Below are 20,509 nucleotides of genomic sequence, written 5' to 3' on the forward strand. Positions count from 1 at the left end.
TTAGGTAACAGGGCGTGATACAATAAAAGAACGAAATGTGAAACCCATCAGGATTGGAGAAAGTGATATTGATGTAAGAATAAAGCATAATTTTACTGAGGATGCAGTTGTCCTGATGAATCCAGTTGTTTTATTCTTCTAATCTTTTTTTATATACATTCTTGTTTGTAGGTGAAACTAAGTGTTCTGTGTGAACAAGACGGGATTCTACAAGACCTAGAAGACAAAATAAGAGCCCTGAAGGAAAATAAAGTAAATAGTATTGCAATCCCTCCATTGCCTTGTTTCCCTAACAGGTTTTGCAGTAAAATATGGCAATCACTGTAGTTACTGCAATTGCTTATTTTGGATAGTATACTCAACTGCTGTGTTCATTGATGGGAACAGGGTTGAGATGAAAATAGGATGCATTATTAAAATACAGTGATTTGGCAAATAGATGTCACACCATGTTTTGCTTGCAAGCCCAGCTGCTGGGTATGGAATTGGAATGATCAAGGCAGAGGTCAACAATGGTTGATAACTGCTGTCCGTAATCAACTTTTTGGAGATGAGGTCTGAAATTTCCCATGTTGTAATATTGCATTGAGTAGCTAAATTCTGTTTTCTGATACTTATCTAACCAAATGAGGATGATAGTAGATGCTGGTAGCATCATTAATAACATAGAATAGAAGTGAACAAGAACTAAGGCTGATTTGAGGTTAATAATATGGTAAAAAGAAAATAACAGCACAATCCTATGCATATCTCCCTCAGATAATATGCATATATATTTCCAGGGCTAAAGGTCAGTTAGATATGTGTATAAATTTGTTTCAAATTTGCTGATGTGTTGCTTTTCAATATCTTTTAAATCTTCTACAGGATCAGTTGGAATCTGTCCTGGAAGTGCTGCATAGGCAGATGGAACAATACAAAGATCAACCACAGCACACAGAAAAGATTTCATACCAGCAGAAACTTTTGCAGGAGGATCTCGTACATATTCGGGCAGAAATATCCAAAGTATCTACAGTAAGTAATTCCTAGAGATACAAAAGTTAACTTATAGACAAATATTTTAGTGTTCAGTCATTTTAATTCTATTTTCATGGCAGACCCACTGAAATGGGTTCGTTTTTTAAAAATTTCTATAGTACTTCCAGAGTTGAGCTCTTCAGGGATCCTCAAGGTTTTGGAGCCAGTGAATCCAAAGCCATAGTAAATTTTCTTTAGGCCCAGTCTTTTCTTATATGCTTAGAATAATGCCTCATCAAGTTTCAGTGGGTGTAATTTCCAAGTAAGAATGCATAGTTTTGTAAGCTAAAGTATATTTGTTTTTGGTATAAACAGCATAAAGTAGTTGCTTTAATGCTTAGATCAACCTGCAGCATTTTATATCTTTTATTGTTTGTTTGTTTGTTTATGTATTTCACAAGATGTAAATACAGTGGTACATTGGGTTAAGAACTTAATTTGTTCTGGAGGTCCGTTCTTAACCTGAAACTGTTCTTAACCTGAAGCACCACTTTAGCTAATGCGGCCTCCAGCTGCTGCCGCACCACCAGAGCACGATTTCTGTTCTCATCCTGAAGCAAAGTTCTTAACCCGAGGTACTATTTCTGGGTTAGCGGAGTCTGTAACTTGAGGCCTCTGTAACCCGAGGTACCACTGTACTGCTTAGTTGTATTAAAACCTCAAAACGGTTTACAAAAAGAATGAAACAATAAATTATCAGTGAAAAGCAGTTTAAAACAACTATTTAAAACATTGAAATAATAATTATAATCAACAATAAGGTAAAAACCAGATTAAAACTCATGTCAGCATTCTAGTTTTCTGAATAGGTTTTCCTAAACAGATATGTTTTTAGCAGGCACCGAAAACAGTACCATGAAAGTGCGTGACTGATGTCAATAGGCAGGGAGTTCCAAAGTTTGGGTGCTGCCACACAAATATCTTTCAAGGCATTGGGGAGCATCATCTCACACAGTGAAGCATTAATGATGCTCTAGACCCAAGCAGTCAGACCCCCCCCCCCTCTGCTAGATTTAATAAGCCAGGGGTCCAGAGGGCAGCTGAAACTGAACTCACAACACATCATTGATTCTGGCACTGGTTACGTCAACCAGAGTGGCAACAATTGCAGAGTCAATATCACTCTGAACTCTAGAGACTTTATCTTTAGAGTGTGTAGCCAGTTGATCCCAGTGGGTCCTCAAATGTTCCAGATGTTCCTCCCCACAATGTGAGTCAGTAACCTCTGAACTGTCTAAAAGAACCCCATAGAGGATGCAATGCAAACTGCAAAATGAGCCTTCTTCACAGCTGATACTGCTGCATGGTAAACACAATTATGTGCTCTGAACAGTGTCCCATCAGCTTTAAAGTGAGGCTTGCATTAGTTGTGCTCTAGTCTTTGTCTGGCTTGTTTCATATCCTGGAGCTCCCCAGAATACCAAGATGTTACTCTGGCTCCATAGTGCTGGAGAGGACATGTGGGAGCATAGCGAGATCAGGGCTTTGACAGGCTCATTAGCTTTATCCACTGGGAAATATCATCATCATCCTGCCTTTTTCTCTGAGAGGGACTCAAGGTGACTTACAGACAAAACTGAAACAGCTAAAAACATAGGTGGGGGGGGGTATATTCAGTCTCCCAGAGCATTCAGGAACACCTCAGGTTCCATCTTTCTCTAAGGGTGGGGAATCCATATGGACCCACCACACACACAGGATGGTGGGGATAAAAGGATAAAGCTGAATATTTTGTCTTTGCCAACAGGAAATGGAAAATGCCTGGAATGAATATCTGAAACTGGAAAAAGATGTACACCAGCTGAAGCAAGCCTTACAGGAACAAATGAACAGATCGTTTTTTTCTCAGGTAAGGCTTATTCAGCTTCATGATTCAGGCAGCTTTTGCACAATGTGCTCAAGCCCTTTGGCAGCGTAGCCAGATCTTGTCCCACTATGTGATCGAATCTTGAGGTAAATGCAGGGGCCAGGATTCTACTTGCACAATGGCGCTTTCCCCTCTCTCCTCCCTATGCCCCACATATCCCCTGAAATTGTTTTGAGGTTGAGAGAATTCCCAGAACAGCATGCAGGGGCAGAAGAGGGGGAATCATTCTATTTGGCAAGCCAAAATGTTTGCTGTGACAGAACAATCGCCTTAGACCAATATTGAATTCCTCACACTTGTGGAGAGTTGCACGTGTAGATTCCACCACAGTGTGCTGTAATAATGCACCACTATCACGTCTGCATGCACAGTATCTCCTTTAAGCTATCAGAAAGAGAACTGAACCTCCGTGCAGGAAGCTATATTTGTTGTTGTTCCTTAGCTCTCCTTTCCTCTCAGTTCTGGCTGCTTTTTCAACAGCAACCTACATGTTATACCAAAAAGCATGTATCAATAGCCCAGTGACTTCCTTTTTTGCTCTTGGGAAAGCTGCTTTAGGAGTGAGGGATTGGCAATGAATAAGTGAAGGAAACGGGCAAATAGGCAAATAACAATTTTCACACAAGGCCTGAGGTCTTGGAGTGCTGCTGCCAGTCAGCATAAATGGTACCACTGGTCTAATTTAGTATGAGGTAGCATCATGTGTTTCTGCGTTCATTTAGACTTACTACATAGAGTTTCAATATTCTCATTATTTATTTTCAAATTCATACTTGATTGCTTTTAGTAATGAGACACAAACACATGTATGTTTGGAATGTAGACCAATTATGCCAAGCAGGCTATTGCTAGTTTTGGTCACGGGGACCTTCATTCAAGGAATTAGGATTTCTTAAATTGCATCTCATATAATCTTTTTTTAAAAGATTATGCATATTGCCCATTTGCTGACATGAATTGATCAAAATTGACCTTTGTAATTTCATCTCTCAAGCAACTCTTGAGAGCACACTACCATACTGGATAATGACATTATCCAGAATATTGTACAACTAGCAGAGAGCATAAATGAGCAAAATGTATTAAGTTAAGGCAGAGCTTCTTACCTGATTTTTAAAATTGTTTCTCATAGATAAATTCCATGTGTCAATCATCTTGTAGGTTGGGTTATCTATTACTATTCTTTATTTGTGCATGATAGGATAAGCCCAGTGTTAAAGATGCTAACCACAATGCTGTTTTCCCCCCACACATATGAGAAGAACAGACTTGACAAATCAGGACCAGCATTGTGTGTGTTGGTTTGTAGCAGGGTAGCAACACCAGTGGTTGCTGCTGCCCTTGAGTTAGACTTTACTGTCAGGACCATTGTCCCTTCATGCAAAAATGATGTAAGAGATCTCTCATTTTCAACTATGCTGTTTTGTAGCCAAAGCAACCATATACAACATTTTATTTAAAGCAAAATAAATGGAAAAATATGTTTTGTGCTTATGTAACTATTGTTCATATTTTTGCCATTCCTTCACCATCTTCCTGGTCTTCATTGCTTATTAGGAGAAAGCCCAAATGCAAAAAGATTTATGGAGAATAGAAGATGTTACGGCTGGCCTAAGTGCAAACAAATCCAACTATAAAGTCATCATAGAGTCTATAAAGAATCCAGGTAAGTAAAATGCACACATTTTAATGCATACATTAAAAGCTATATCTCCTTATCCAGATCTAAGCTTGAATTAAATTTGGCAGCCACATTTTTTTCATTGAGGAGTTGCCTCTGTTATTTTAGGACAATGATATCTGCATCACAGAGGAATCTCCTTGGTTCACTTCTAATCCTGCATAACGATGGGAGATTGTCCAACATTATGCATTCAAATTGGCTGCTTATCATTCTTAACTTTTCTAACAAAAGCATATCCCATCTTGCACTGCTGGCAACTTTTCTCTCACCTTCTCATTAGCGTTACCATTCAGGGCCTGCTGAAATCTGTCAGGTTCGTACATAGAAAAGTATGTATTTTTATATTTCCAAAAGTAGTTCAATAAACATTAAGGTGCTGTGTCTAAATATCATATTTAGGTTCATATTGTGCATGTGGATTCCTCAGTGTTTCTGACCTACATCTGTGTGCATTATGTCTTCCTCTTTGCAGAGAGAAAAACAGTGCCTTCGTTTTCAAAACCTCTAGTGCCTTCATTATCATCTACTCTCATGTCAGGGGACAGCAAACTTTCTACTCAGCAAAGTTCACCATCTAGTCCTGTCAAGCCCTCTTTAGAAGTCAGACTTCTTCCGCAGCCTTATACGCAACCTAGAATGTTCTCACCATCCCAGCAAATGAAAAAAGTTGAGCCTCCAGTTCAGTCACCTGTAAAATTAACGCCAAATGTTGTAAGTGTCATAACTACGGTATCATGTAATCAGTGGGCTAAAAGCAGTTCTTTTTTCTGGGAGAACACAGGAGTATGCATACCCCTAAAACATTTTGTGAATCTTTGTACTTTTGTCCATTTACTGTATTTATTTTTCCCGATTTGAACTATAAAATGGTAATTCCCTTGAGTAAAAATGAGAGTACCTCTAAACATTTCTTTTAGGGGGGAAAAAAGCACTGGCTAATAGTATCTGGGAATGGGTTTTCTTTGTGTATACAACATACAGTAATGAAGCCTGATACCAGACAGCATATTATTCTGACTCTCTTTACTTCAGTTTTGCAATGCTCTGAATTGAGATGTAATGCTGTGACTTGTTGGCGCTGCTTAAGAAAGACAGGAAACAAGACTGAAGAAATACCCAAAACACATTCTTGAAGCTGTGTTCAGGCCATTTAGTTTGAATTCATGCACATTATTTTCTTGGATTTAAACAAAAGAAATGTCAGTTTTACCATTTTGTGCCTGTTGAAATGGCTGAACACCGCAGGCTAAAGGACATGTTTGCTTCTTAATATTGTGTCAGGAAGACGAAGCGCCACCAAGACCTCCTCTTCCACAGTTGTACAGCCCTGATGACCACCCACCAGCCGTCCCACCTCTCCCCAGGGAAGCCACTGTCATCAGGCACACCTCAGTGCGGGGCCTGAAACGCCAGTCAGATGAAAGGAAACGAGACCGTGAACTAGGGCAGTATGTCAACGGAGATTACAGGGTAAGCACGCAGGCCCTGGTTTTCCAAATGTAGTTGTATTGCTTTAAAAAGTATGTTTCCTCAAATATGACCATTATGAAACATAATATGATGACTTCAGGGAGACAGTATATGACTCCAACAAAATTATGAAAATGTGTCCTATATTTTTGCAATCTGATTTAATCAAGTGTTCATCTGTACAGGTAGAACTCCGCTCATATGTGAGTGAACCTGAACTGGAAACAATAGGCAGTGATCTGAGCCAACCTTCTGCTGGTTTTCTAGGTACTGACAGTAGATACCAAACATTACCTAGCAGAGGTAAGTTAAGAGATTCTCCAGTACATATAAATATAGATTCAAAGCTGTTTAGTTCCATTTGATACATGGATGTGTTAGAACTCTACATGATTCTTGAAGGGACAGGGATAGAAGGATCCTATCCAGTCCTATACTAAGTGCTTAAGCTTTCATTGTATCCCTTTCCCTGGCAGACTAACCCACCTAATTGAGACTGTGTTATCCTAGAAGCAGAGCTTTTAGTGACTCACACCAGAGATGAATGAACAATTCAGTTAAAAGAATCTACATAGCTTGAGTCTGAAGCCACATCTATACATCAGCAATAATGTTATCACTAATATTTACTTGTAGATTCTCTGGGAGCTAAATGCTCTAAATAGATCTTTTTAAAAAGAAAATCGGGTGTTTCATATTTGAGCTCTATAAAACCTGTTGTATGGATACTATCTAGACCCAGTGATTTGTTAGTTTTTAATTTGTCAGTACACTGCTGTGTCATCCATACACCGATAAATCCTTCAGCTTAGATGGCCCTTTGCTTAGCTGGCCCTTTGTATGGGACAGATAGCATTGCATTTCAGAGAAAGTTGCCTTGCCTTTCAGCCTCCTACCTAGCAACCTAAATTTAGCTTCCAGGACCTCATAGCTACATTTCTTGTTCCATTTCAAACACCTCTTTCTTGAAATTTGCTGTTAGTTTTGAGCATATAGCCTGTTCACAAATCAGGACAGCCAGATCTTTTTACGTGTAGTTAATAGGACATACCTGGATAGAAAGAAAAATATATATTAAAAAATAGATTTAGAAAGCACTGAGTACATTTCTTCCTAAATACAATTTTGCTTTAAAAGCACCTTTTTCCTTTGTAAAGGATTATCTGGCTCAACTTCCAGACTGCATCAGTCATCAACAGCTTCATCATATGCAACATTTCGAAGAGATGGTTCCAAGGTAATTCTGCACATATCTTTATGGATACCAAATCTAATCAACAGAGTTGCTTTTTGCTTTAATATATAACAAGTTCAGCCACAATATAAGATACGTGGGGTTATATAATTCTGTTCAGCTTAGGGTTTATAGTTATTGCAACTCCAGTTGTCAGAATTGTTAATTACCTATGCCTCTTGTGTAAAATTAGGTGCTTGCAGCATAGGGACGTATTTACTTTCGAGAAAGAGGTTACAATGTATGGGAAACTGACAGCTTTTTTGTTTCCATTGAAAGAAGAAAAGGATTGGTCAATGTCTTTAGCCTTTTATAGTGACATACTCCAAACAGAATTGTTCTAGCGTATGTGCATTACAATTTGGAAATAAAAAGGGAAATCCAGTACCGTGTATGGTCTAGCAGGTGCATCTACTACTATAATAAAGGGGAGGCAATTTTTGCTGATGCTTCCATCCTCTCCCCTTTAAAAAAAAAATAGCAGACACCTCTGATGGATCAGAAGCCATTCTGTATGTAGAACAGGAGCTTTGGATTTCATCCCTAGGATACAGCTTTAAAAGTATTAAATATCACACGCTGTTGTTAACAGGATAGACCGAAGAGTGCCTTGGAACGTTTATACTCCGGAGATCACCAAAGAGGCAAGATGAGTGCCGAGGAACAACTAGAAAGAATGAAACGACATCAAAAGGCATTAGTTCGTGAACGCAAGAGAACTCTTGGTCAAGGAGAAAGACAGTCTGTCCCGTCACGATCATTCGTCCGGCCTGTTTCTGCAGACGTAGGCTCAGTATGTTAGACATGCCTTAAGAGGACTAGACTAAAAATATGATCTGTAGCTTCTCTAGTAAGCACTTTTATTTGAAAGTGCATTACACTTGTATTATTTAATTATAGTGCTATATCAGTTTCTGAAGTGCAAATAACAGAATATGGCTTTTAACTCTAAATAGTCACAGCTTAATGTAGCAGGTGCAGAAGTAACTTGGCATAAGAAAAGTCTAGCAATGAAAGAATTTTGTGGAAATGGATTCATATATGGATATTGGGTTGGTCTTGGCTTATCCCCCCCCCTCTATTGCAGGGGTAGGGAATCTGTGGATCTCTAGATATTGTTGAACTCCCAGCCAGCATGGTCAGTGGTTAGGAATTATGGTATTCCAGCAACATTTGGAGTGCTACAGCTTTCCCACCTCATCCTATTGGCTTAAGCTATGCTATGAAAACAATAAGTTTGCATTTTTTTTCTGATTGAACCATAAAAGAATGAGCTCTGTAGATGTAGGTAGTACATTAAAGAAACTATATTGCAAGTTTAGTAGACCATAGTAGCTATGGTTCTGTCAAATAAAGATTTTTTTAAAGAAAGCATAGGATTTGACAAATTTTATATATTAACTATAAAGTGTAGAAGCTAATTTAACAGATGTTTCTACAGCTGCTAATGTCCATTTATAAATTATTATTCAGATTCCTAGAATAGTCTAGCAAGTATCTGCATTCAGTTAGCAAAAATTAAGTTATTTCAATGGTTAAATGTTGGATTAAATATAAACATAGGGTGATTCATTTTGGGTGGTTAACCACAGCATTTCTTACTGGTTCAGTCATTTCTATTTTACATAACAAATCTTAAGTAATTTTACAAAGAAGTATATCCCATTATAATTAGTAAGATTTACTTCCAATGAATGGGCATGATCTAAGAGTGATGTGCACAGAACAGAATTTCATGCAGAGCAAAATTCCATTTGCCATTTCTACAACAGCAGTTATCATTGCCAAAGAATGAGGCTCTTAAAAAATGAATAGTTTGTCTCTTTAGTTATGGTAGCTATCTGGGACAGAAACAGCGAGCAAAGCCTTTTTTATGGCATGTGCTGGTTTTGCTTATGTGTGCACTGCATTTTGGGATTGCAACCATCCTGCTTAGGATCCGGGTGCCAGGCTGCTGCCTTAAACATGTTTACATGGAAATAATCTCCACTAAACTAAATGGGATTTACTTTCAGTATTTGGCCTCAGTCCAATGCACAGTTAAAAGTACAGAGCGCCTGTTGAAATTTTGTGTTTTTAGTATTCGTTGTGCATTTTCTAAGCATTGCTCAGAATACTTCTTTCTCTGGAATGTGTCCGTTGTGAATGTTGATGTAAAAAAAAAAAAAAAAGCAGAAAAGAGCCATTTTTAAATGAAAGTAATACACCACCCAATGTAGATTTTAAATATAAATTTATAGTTGTGGGACATACAAAACCTTGCTGAAGTGTCACTTCTGAAAATAATGTTAGGTTGTGGCCAATGTGTTGAGGATTGTGATAAATTTCAGATGGGTAACTATACTAGTCTGTTGCAGCAAAAACAGATTTATTGTAGCTCGATCTGTGGCCCAGATGCATGAAGTGGTAGTCTAAGAACCAAATTATTTTATCTGTTAAATAAGTAAATGCACTTAATATGTCTGATTTGAGTTTTTTGAACTGCAGCTGCTTGGGTTGGAGCGATCAAGACCATGGCACAGCGGAGTGGAGAGGTCTAATCCCAAACGATGATTTGTCCCAGTAGGGCAGCTGCATAGACAGTAATGGCAACTTCCCTCCTGGGTCACAGCAGTTTTGGAAAGTGTGCCAGAGTCTCAGCATGCCAAAGTCCTCATTCTAATGACACACACATACTGTGACTGCTATTTAATAACAAAAGTCGGAGAAGTTAAGTGCATTCATAAATTTAGAATACTGGCACGTCAAGCCAAATTCTGGCTTGTTACTGGCTGCATCTTATAGTTAGCAAGGATAGATAAACCCAGTTTCAGAAAGTCCAGGTTCTGTTGGCATGCTAAGCCTAACCTTGGCTTAGCTCAGTGCCTGGGAGAAAAATGGTCAGGGAGTAGCAAAGCAACTGCAAGTTCCTGTCTGGGAACCCATGTGCTCAAGCAGTCCGATATTTTGGCCTACCATGATGTGCAAATCAGACCATTACAGTGGTACCTCGCAAGACGAATGCCTCGGAAGACGAAAAACTCGCAAGACGAAAGAGTTTTCCGTTTTCTGAGTTGCTTTGCAAGACGGATTTCCCTATGGGCTTGCTTCGCAAGACGGAACATCTTGCGCCTTTTTTTTTAAGCCGCCAATGCATTCCTATGGGAAACCGTCAATACGCAGCAGTGCTTCGCAAGACGAAAAAACTCGTAGAACGAAAATACTCGCAGAACGAATTAATTTCGTCTTGCGAGGCCCCACTGTATGTAGTTTGGCTCTTAGAAGTTAGGTATAACTATAACAGTGCTTTGAGGGGGGGGGAGGTGCTCAAAGGTACACAGTACTGATACCTCCCCCCCCCCCAATGTTAAAAGTGTGGCACTCACTGTAATAACTTCATGGTGAGTACTGGCACCCCGTTTAATGCGGGGAACGGTCATTCTATTTTTTTTAAAAAAGGCACTGGGTATATAGATCTTGATTGCAGCCGAGCAAGGAGGATCAAAGTGAGTCCAAAAGGTCAAACAATGCAAGAGATAATGGTAGGTGAATAACAGTGTTATGCATAGCACAAATGAAAAGAAGATCCAATGAAGATAAGATCCAATCAGTGTTGATGTGACCCTCCCCTGATTAGCAGCCACTGGAACCGTTACTTTCCATAGCAAGCTAGCCATTTCCATTATTTCTGGAGTGTCACATTTGCTAATGAATTCACATACAGTGGCTTATATTGGAGTGTCACTTTGAAATCTTTTTCTTGGATTTCAAGTCCTAGAAGGTTAAAATGCTCTTCCACTGGTTTTTATGACTATTTTAAATGTCTGATTTCTCTCCATATATTCTTGAGCATAGAGACCAGCCTGATTAATTTTTTAATGGCGTTTAGATGGGAGTAAACAAGCTTTTGATGTCAGACTGACATCGTTTGGTCTAACACAGTGTTGCTCTCAGCTAATACTTCTATAATTCGTTGTTAAGAATTTTCCTTAAAGATATAGTATCCTTTCCTGCTTCCTGTTCTTATTTGCAGACAGACACATCCCCAATCTTAAGCAATAATTGGTCGCCTAAAAGTGTGTAACAAACTCCGGTGTCAGCTCTGGATGGTATCCTACAAAGGGCTTCCAGCAGTGCAAGGGTTTCCTCTTGTGCAATGGAACTTCTCTTCTCCCTGCCTACACCCTTCCCAAATGGTTGGGGGAATCTCCAGAACAGTTCTGGGGGCCAGACAGAGAAGAGGGAAGGAAAGTTCCATTGCACAGCCCAAAGCCCTTCTGCTAGCAGAAGCACTTTTTTGGATACCATCCTGCTTCCATATTTGATTAGATGTTGCATTCATTTTGATTGGGTTCTGTAATAATTTATAATAATTTAATAATTTATTACTTAAACCCTGCCCATCTGGCTGTGTTTCCCCAGCCACTCTGGACAGCTCCCAACTGAATATTGAAAACACAATACAACATTAAACATGAAAAAAGTCCCTAAACAGGGCTGCCTTCAGATGTATTCTGTATTCACTTGTGCTCTGCATAATACTGTAACACTGCTATAGGTGTAGTCTTTGGCCCCACTTTGTAAAAAACCCCAATATCTTAATTTTTCTCTCTGTATTTAAGGTGGGCACTGGCCTATGAAAGCTTGCATCGCAATGAATTTGTTATTTTTTAAGGTGTCATGGGAATTTGTTGCTTAGGATAATGATTTTATTATAACACTGAGAGATTTACACAATAACAGTAACATTAATTCTTTGCATTGCCTTCTCCTCTTGGTACACTAGAACTATGTAATGCTCATCACCTGCCTAATTCATTGCACAAGGTCTCTTGCTTCTAGAGTTGCCACTCACATCATACATAATGGCTTTCATGTTTGTTTTTAAATTTTCTAATTATTTAAAACAATTTCTAACTAGACCACTCAGTTTCTGCCAGGCTTAATTGCATTTTAGTAGCTTTTTGTTAAATTCCTACTGAGTTTTTCATTTTTGTTGTGGGCTTTGCCCTTTAACCCTTTTTGTTCCCATTTTAAATAGTTGCTTAGTAGCACTAATTTGCAATTCATTTATGATTCATTACTTTACTAAATACACATTTGGACTCTTAAAGGGACCTGGTGCATTCAGATTTATATATTTGCAGTCACACTTTAATTAAGTAACAGCATATATCTTTTAGGAAAGGTAAAGCCCTGCCATATTCATGTTTTAAGTAGCAGGTTTTAAATCTTTTTAAAAAATGTATAGCTATTGCACACATACTTATTTCAAATGCAAACATTTCATAACTTTTTAACAAGTTAAACAAATAACTTTACATATTTGCATGCCATATTGGTCTGTGTTCTTGCTGTAAAATATACAAATGGCACAGTAGGGCCAAGAAGAAAATGTTTCATAGAGATCTCTTTCTTGTATGCCCAAACTGCTCCAGTGCACAAAAAGTAACATTTGATAGCACAATTTACAGCAGGACACTAATTTAGCAGCCAAATGGTGAACAATGGAATATGTAATTATTGTGCACAGTTTATAACATTGCATACATTGTATGTGTAAATCTACTTTTAATACAATGCACTGATATTTTTTTAAAAGATCACTTTTTAAATGTAGTATGACATTAAAAATGTTGAGCAGAATATATGGATTTGTCATTTAATTTTGATGTAAAAGACTCCGTATCAACACCAATAAACATACTTCCTAATACTGAATTCACGTTTTTCTTCAAGTATAAAATTAATTCAGAATTAATATTGTGTTTCTATTATACATATTCTGGCAATCAGGCCTGGTTTGAATATTGAGATGTCTGGTTATGGTGCATTTTAATGGTGAAGAAGATTGTCCTTTCTCCTCTTCAACAGTTTTAAAGGCTCCAATTTTTGCTTGAGAAGCAGCTGCCTTTAAATTAAGCAATATTTATCCTATTCCTAATACAAATACTTGATATGTTCTGAGTGAAAATCAAGAGCTTGTGCATGAATGATCGCCCCACCCCACTGAACTCCCCCAAAACCCACTATGGACTATAGATCCAGAGTGTCCCCTTGGTGAACTGAAGGGCTTCTGTTCATGAAAGGGATTCAGATCTAGCAGGTGCTTTCACTGAAGTAAGGGTGGGAGCCATTTTTGTTGATTCACCTTTCCCTGGGCAACTTCCCACACTGTTCCAGAAGCAACCAGGGGCAAGTAGGGATCAGCAAAAACTACTCTCCTCACTTCTTCCAGCAGTCACTGGAACTCTTGACTCGGCATGAGGTTGGATCCCATGTCTTACAAAGTGTAAATGCAAGTATGCTGCTGTGACATCCTTTCTTTGTTGAAGTTAAGTCTTTGAGGGGAGATTAATCCCATAAGCACACTGGGAGAAAACTGAAATGTTCCTTTGTGAGTTGAGGTAATGGGTGAGAACATAAACGATCCAATTAGGCTTGTGAGCCAGAGGGCTGCTTGGTTTCTGCAAAGACTAAGGGAGGGTTAATTTTATTTTTCCTCTGAACAGCAGGGCCAATTGTATTATCATTAGCTGCATTATCAAAACCTATCTGCTACATAGCAACGGTTTGAGTAATGCAGGTCCACAGCCCCAGTAGATGTGTGGATCCCTGGATTGTAACCAATGGATCAAAATTACATATTAATTGGAGAGGAAAATACAGGTATCATATTTTCACATTTGCATTCCCCCAAAGTAGGTACTCCATTCAAGCCTTTCATTTTGTAATAGTAAAAACTTGGTTGTTTTGTGAGGAGTTGTATGAGTAGAGTATGCTAGCTCTAGGGCAGTTTAATGAGGTGCACTAAACTTTTCTTATATGAAACATATTACGTATTTTAGAGGTACTTAAAACATTTTCAGGTGTCCAGTTAAACCAGGGTGGTCCAACTGAAGGTCTTTTCTGGCAGCTCTCAGCAACATTTGACTCCCTCCTGACAGCCACTGCCTTCCCAAAGCCAGGTAAGTGAGGCACTGGGCTTTGGGAAGGAGGTGTGAGGATTCTGCAGGGTCCTAGAGTCCTCCTTCCCATACCTAGTTCGCACATTCCCAGCTTTGAGGAGGAGGTGGGAGGGTCAAAGACCCAGCCAGAGCCTCACACCTCCTTCCCAAGGCCCAGAGCCTTGGTTAGCTGGCTTTAGGAAGGCAGTGCGAGGGCTGGTGGGGGGACATCTAATTTTGACCTTGGCAAGGCAATGTGTGACCTGCAGGTTCTGTGTTGAGGTAGTCTTGTGACCCACTTGGTGTGAATAGTTGGGCTTCCCTGCGATAAATAGTAGGATTATTTTCATTGCAACTTAGAAGAACATGCATTCAGTGTTCAATTTTTTGTCGTTGTAAAAGGTACTCCAAAGGGATTTTGAACGAATATGGAGTGTTCGTAAGAATTAAGGGATCTAATATATAAACATGGTTTGTTATAGTGGACAGTTTTCAAAACAGTGGAATATATGGAGCACATCTGTAAAGCAAACACATTACCAGAAAGTTGTGCCTTGAAAACATTGTTTTGGCTTATCATTTGTGCAGGTTGTTTAACAGAGTAACAACGTGTATTTCCCCCTAGATGGTGAACCTACATGGGGTACTCACTCTCTTAAGCCAGCAATTAGCTATATCATCTCTCAAGACAGGACCAATTTTTAAAAAATGATAATAATAGGCAATACCATCGGAAACAAAACCATACTTTTTGATCCTAAACACTTGTACATGGAAATAGGCTCTATTGTATGAACTAGCTGAGGTCAGATTTTTCCATCTGATCATAGCCTCTTATTAATTCCAAAGAATACTTCCTTTTCCCTTGTATTTTTGGTGCATTTAGTTCTTTGTCCTGCTTTCCCCATGTAACCCCCTATCTGTGCCACTTGAATGTGGCTCCTGACTGGTAAAGTCAGATTTAACCCTGGTCTATTGGCAGCTTTTTTTGCTGAGATTTTATTGCCATCTGCTGGCTGAACAGGATGAGTACCTCATCAAGGACAGCCATCAAGCAAGCATCCAGAAGCAAATGCTATGGTAAGTCCTAGCTTCCCCTTGTATCAATCCATAATCTGAGGTAATGGGAGTGAACATTTCTACATGGTGTTTTAGTTGGAATGGTCAAACTTGTAATTGTTTCCTATCTGTTAATAGTGGAAGCGGGAACAAGAATTTGACTTGCAGCTACTGGAAAGAGCTGTGCGCCCAGAACACAAAGAGGAAAATAACTGGCTAAGAGTTGAACCTGTGTTGGTGACAGAAGCAGACCTAGAACCTCAAGATTATAATTTGGATATTAGCAGAGAGGTAAGGCTAGTTGTCTGTTTTTGCATTGCTATATATAGTATAAAGCGGGATAAATATTAACAACCAGAAAGGCAGCTTTAAGTGATGAAGTCTACAATGTAGAAATGTGTTATGTTTTTAGAAAAAGGGAGATACAGTGGTACCTCAGGTTACAGACGTTTCAGGTTACAGACTCTGCTAACCCAGAAATAGTAACTCGGGTTAAGAACTTTGCTTCAGGATAAGAACAGAAATTGTGTCGCTGCGGCAATGGGAGGCTCCATTAGCTAAAGTTGTACTTCAGGTTAAGAACAGTTTCAGGTTAAGAACAGACCTCCAGAACGAATTAAGTTCTTAACCCGAGGTACCACTGTAATGGTCTGCTGCGCACATCACATTCAACCATATTTAAAATACTGTGGTTTACTGTGAACGAGCAGCATGCTGGCACACACTGCTGAAATCATGGGTGCTTCGCTTTCCTCCGTGCTGCCAGGGAACAAGCCATCATCTGGTTTGTGTCATCTGAACCTGTTTCTCCAAACAAACCACAAGCAGAAGCCAAGTTGCTTGGCGTGCCACTCCTCTAGGGTGGCCATATTTCAAAAAGTGAAAATCCAGACACAAAAGTTGTGTCTGGACTAAAAAACTTTTTTTTTTGTTTGTTTTGCCCTATGGACATTCAAGCAATTTCCGCCCAGACGGCCGAATCTTGGCAATGGCCAGGAAATTCTACACACCTTACCTGTTTGTGGGGAAGCAAACCACTATGAGTCCAGGTTCAGATAACACAAGACATACTATGGCTTGTTTTCTGTCAGCACAGCAGGAGTGGGGAAAGAGTGAAGCACCTGCAATTTCAGCAGCACGCACCAGCATTCTGCTTATTCACATTAGACCAGGCTTCCTCAACCTCGGCCCTCCAGGTGTTTTTGGCCTACAACTCCCATGATCCCTAGCTAGCAGGACTAGTGGTCAGGGATGATGGGAATTGCAGTCTCAAAACATCTGGAGGGCCAAGGTTGAGGAAGCCTGCATTAGACCATATTTAATCAACTAATGTGATGTGCGAACCAGGCCAACGAAGGTCATGCATCCCATAAACAGATTGAATTAACATTACAAAATTATTGAATCACTCGTCTTAAAATAAAGTCAAATAGAATTCCTATGCTTTCTCATTACCTATCAACCACAATGTCTATGAAAAGGTGATCTATGACAAAATGGTATCAGAGATTAAGATTCCATTGTGTTCTCCCCAAAAGGTAACACATAATCCCTATGGCTATTGGAAAAGCAAGAGGGTATTAACGTTTTTTATGCATATATTTGAAAAGCTGCAGAGCCATCTGGTGGCCCAAATGAAGTATATTATGCTGTCACTGAAATATGAAGGAACAGGGAGGAAAATCTACTGAATGCAAGATCAGTTTAAAAGCAATAAAATCATTAAATGACTTTAAGAATTCTGTTATTTTTATTTTCTTATATATGTATAGCTTAATTTTCTGTGTGATTTACAGCTTTGAAAATACATGATGCTGTGTGTGTGTGTGTGTGTGTGTGTGTGTGTGTGTGTTTGTCAGTGTCACACACAAGCACACAAACATATACACACACTGCAAATTACACAGGGCATGTAAATCCAGCATAAATGTAGCAACATAAAAATAAAAAACCAACATAAAAACACTAGGGAGAAAAGAATGTGGTGCAAGAAATTAAAATCAATAAAAAATATTGTTTTAAATTAAAATTCTTGGGAAAGTAAAAAGTTTTTCAACAAAAGACTATAATACGGGCTTTCTCCCTCATCGCACCTACCTCATTTCATTAGATGCAGAAGGATTTCTAATTATGAACTCAAGAACAGGATTAGGTGCATATGGGAGAAATTCCATCATATTTAATTCCGTTTTTCTAACATACAGCTAAACTTTGTTGTCGTTTGTGTTAGCAATTCAACATTGGAATTACTGTTTTTATCAAAACATTGTTTTCAGAAAAAAACTGGCCCACAAGTATATTATGTTACGATTTTCATAAGGAAGTGTTAAAATTCTTGTTTTGCCCTGCTTTTTTCCTTTGGTTGATTTGAACAGTTTTGTTTCAGTTGAATGTAATATTCTATATGAGCTACATTAATCACTTATGATTCTCTCTCCCTGCCACCACCAGTTGTCAAAACCTGAAAAGGTTGCAATTCCAGAGCGATACGTTGAGCTGGAACCTGAAGAACCCCTTACTCCAGAAGAATTAGCAGCAAGGCACCGTAATGCAGAAAAAATAAAGAATATTCTTACAAGATCAAGGTCAGATTCTTATAAACATATTACTCCCATTCATTTTTAAAATTAGAAATGGGGGGAGGCTACTGCTGCAGTCTTGGTAGAGTTATATGCATTTGATCAAAGTACAGAAACTTATAGAAATATATTAATACTACAATTAATACTAATTGTACTTTTTGCATTGAATCAATTGCGGTATGTGAGGTGGGGCGTAGTGCTGCTTGCCAGGCAGAGCTAGAGTGTGGGATACCAGGTTGGCAGCAAGTTCAGATGCCCTCTCCCCACTGCTTCTACCAAGATGGTGCTCTCCTGCCCTCCCCACTACTCCAGTTCTGGCAGGCAGCACTACCACCACAGTTGGAACAACAATGCAGCAACACCACCCACAGCACAACTGCATATAATGAATATGGTGAATCATCATCATCATCATTTTATTTATGCTGAGCCTTTCCATAGTTAAAGCAATGCTCAAGGCGGCTTACAGCATGACAAGATTTACATAATTACCAACATAACAAAAGTCATAAGCAATAAATAAAACACCTCAAAAAGTATTCAACCAAATGGGAAACAATTTCCACATAAATCATAAAATCTAACACTAAGAATGCAGTATTAATATCAATCACAATTTAAAATGGCATAGATAAAAAATAAAAACAATTTCGAAAACAAAAATGGAGCCCTTTCTGCCCAGCAGCAGCAGCAGTCCTTTATGGAGCCTGTCAGGCCCGCCCCTGGAGGAGAGAAGGTGGAGAAAAGCAGGGCAGGGCTTTATTATTCTTTATTATCTTTTCCTCTCTGTATACTCTTATTTACAGGCTGAACACACAGCCCAGCCCAGCCCTGCTTTCACTGACACAAGAAATGGCAAGTGCTGCTGCAGCTTAAATCAGCGTGTTCTGCCCTTGCTAGTGAGCAAAGACATGTGAGCTTTCCCACCACTGAACGTAGCATAGCATAGCCTCTTCTGCCACATGGAGGTACAGAAGCATCAAGAGCTGTTGGAACCCTGGGAGCGGAGGCTAAAACTGTGTCCAGCCCCACTACAGGGGAGGATTTCCATTGCTTCAGATATGATGGGATCACTGGTTCAGAACAGCAGCTCCTATGATCAAGCCATTAAAACTCATATAACACGTTTAAGTAGTCGGGTTCTCAGCTTGATTTATTTACAAATATATATAATACATTCAGTTCACTATCTTGCCCAGATTACCACTGCAGCCTCTTCTCCAAGTTGACAAGAGATAATATTAAAGAAAGAATTTATGTCAGCCCACATAGAGCTTAGACAAGAAGGCAATTGGTAGAAGCTGACTTAGACAGGTATTTAGGTGAATTGAGCCAACAGTTTGATGGTATAATTCAGCAGAATAAAAGATTAGACTGCTGTTGCTAAAGAGGAAGATTAAAGTCTCAACAGAATGAACATCCTAGGCAGGATACGTCTGAAGTTGAGATCTCCTACCTGAGTGATAACCTTTCCCTAGAATATAGGAGGCTAGTGTTCATGGTCTTGAATTTCCTAGGAACAATGCCACTAACCTCAAGTAGGCTGATTCTATAATAGAGCCTTGCCTTGCTTTGACAATAAGAACAAGGCCATTCTCCTTATTTCAGCCTTTTTGATTATAAAAATATATTTTGTTGTATATTAATTAAACAGGACAGATCAGAGAGGTCAAAATAAGTAATGATGGATTAAAATGTAATAGTTAATTAATTAATTATCCTTCTCTTCATCCCAGAGGTTTTTTAAACTATTCTTTAACCCCTAAGTCTGAAGAGTTGCTGAGGAGAGATGACCTCCTTTTCCTGGCACCGTTTCCAGTTCTGGGCTTCTCCCTGCAGCTTACACTGCAGCAAAATAGGCTAATGAATACTGCTATTAAACTGCTCATCTCCCTCACCTTCCTGCATGTCCAGCCTGGAAGCAAGGCAAGGCTCAACCGCTATGATCCACCCTGGGCATTGCTTGGCAATGCCCCATTGCCCCATGATGTTCTGTAGCATCTCAAAACAGCCATAACATGGCCTCCAGTAGCATCCAGAGCCCAAAGATGCCAAGAGAACAATGCAAGAACTGTGAATAGTAAACTGAAAGGGTTCCCTGGAGCGTCTCCTGCGTTTAAAATTTAAGTGTAGCCAGAGGTAGTGGCTTCTACAGACTTTTTTTTCCCTAGGAAGCTAATGTCTCTCACTTGGTGGAAGCTAGAGAACACAGCTGAAACTTCATTGCAGGACATGAGGTGCAGGGTTGGAATGGGACAGCAGAGATTAGTTGCTACACTGAGACTCAGTTTTTCAGGCAAAACAAAATAAAAAAGAACAGCAGCTCTATTCTCCTCCTCTAGAGGATGCAACTCTCCAGCTCTACTTTCTGCTGAGCAGAAGAACTTTCTGTTTCAGGTCTTTGAAAATATATCTGTACATTTATTTATTTATTTGTAGCACCACAGAGCCCCGTGTCTTAGCTGTCCTGGCAGCACAGGGCTAGCTGATATACAGCCTTGCGAGTCAAATGTTTTGGCTCCCGAACGCTGAGTGTTCTGGTTTGTGAATGTTCTTTGGAACCCGAACGTCTGATGTGGGTTCCGCAGCTTATGATTGGCTGCAGGAGCTTCCTGCAGCCAGTCGGAAGCCGCTCCTTGGTTTCCGAACATTTAGGAAGTTGAACAG

At 39.3% G+C, this 20,509-nt stretch overlaps 1 protein-coding gene and 1 long non-coding RNA gene across 36 annotated transcripts in view; one reads left to right on the plus strand and one right to left on the minus strand.

The window, feature by feature from the left end:
* Window positions 1-20,509, plus strand: part of PLEKHA7 (pleckstrin homology domain containing A7) — a 155,530-nt gene that overhangs the window by 125,164 nt on the left and 9,857 nt on the right. For 20 of the 35 annotated variants that reach the window (XM_083458255.1, XM_083458276.1, XM_083458278.1 and 17 more), the window contains 12 exons: window positions 5-73; window positions 172-252; window positions 868-1,017; window positions 2,768-2,869; window positions 4,445-4,553; window positions 5,044-5,282; window positions 5,853-6,041; window positions 6,227-6,344; window positions 7,199-7,278; window positions 7,868-8,068; window positions 15,399-15,551; window positions 17,712-17,845. In XM_083458255.1, the coding sequence (XP_083314381.1) occupies window positions 5-73; window positions 172-252; window positions 868-1,017; window positions 2,768-2,869; window positions 4,445-4,553; window positions 5,044-5,282; window positions 5,853-6,041; window positions 6,227-6,344; window positions 7,199-7,278; window positions 7,868-8,068; window positions 15,399-15,551; window positions 17,712-17,845 (1,625 nt within the window). Of the gene's footprint in view, window positions 1-4; window positions 74-171; window positions 253-867; window positions 1,018-2,767; window positions 2,870-4,444; window positions 4,554-5,043; window positions 5,283-5,852; window positions 6,042-6,226; window positions 6,345-7,198; window positions 7,279-7,867; window positions 10,260-10,524; window positions 12,976-15,398; window positions 15,552-17,711; window positions 17,846-20,509 lie in introns of those variants that run through there. The other 15 variants (XR_014515362.1, XR_014515363.1, XR_014515364.1 and 12 more) reach the window with 5 other exon arrangements.
* Window positions 11,881-14,573, minus strand: LOC310666385. Its single transcript, XR_014505893.1, has 2 exons — window positions 14,431-14,573; window positions 11,881-14,239 (listed from the first exon to the last, which is right to left on the minus strand). It is a non-coding gene; the product is annotated as an uncharacterized lncRNA (long non-coding RNA).

The sequence above is a fragment of the Podarcis tiliguerta genome (genome assembly GCF_965153285.1).
Source record: "Podarcis tiliguerta genome assembly, chromosome: 1".
NCBI lineage: Eukaryota > Metazoa > Chordata > Lepidosauria > Squamata > Lacertidae > Podarcis > Podarcis tiliguerta.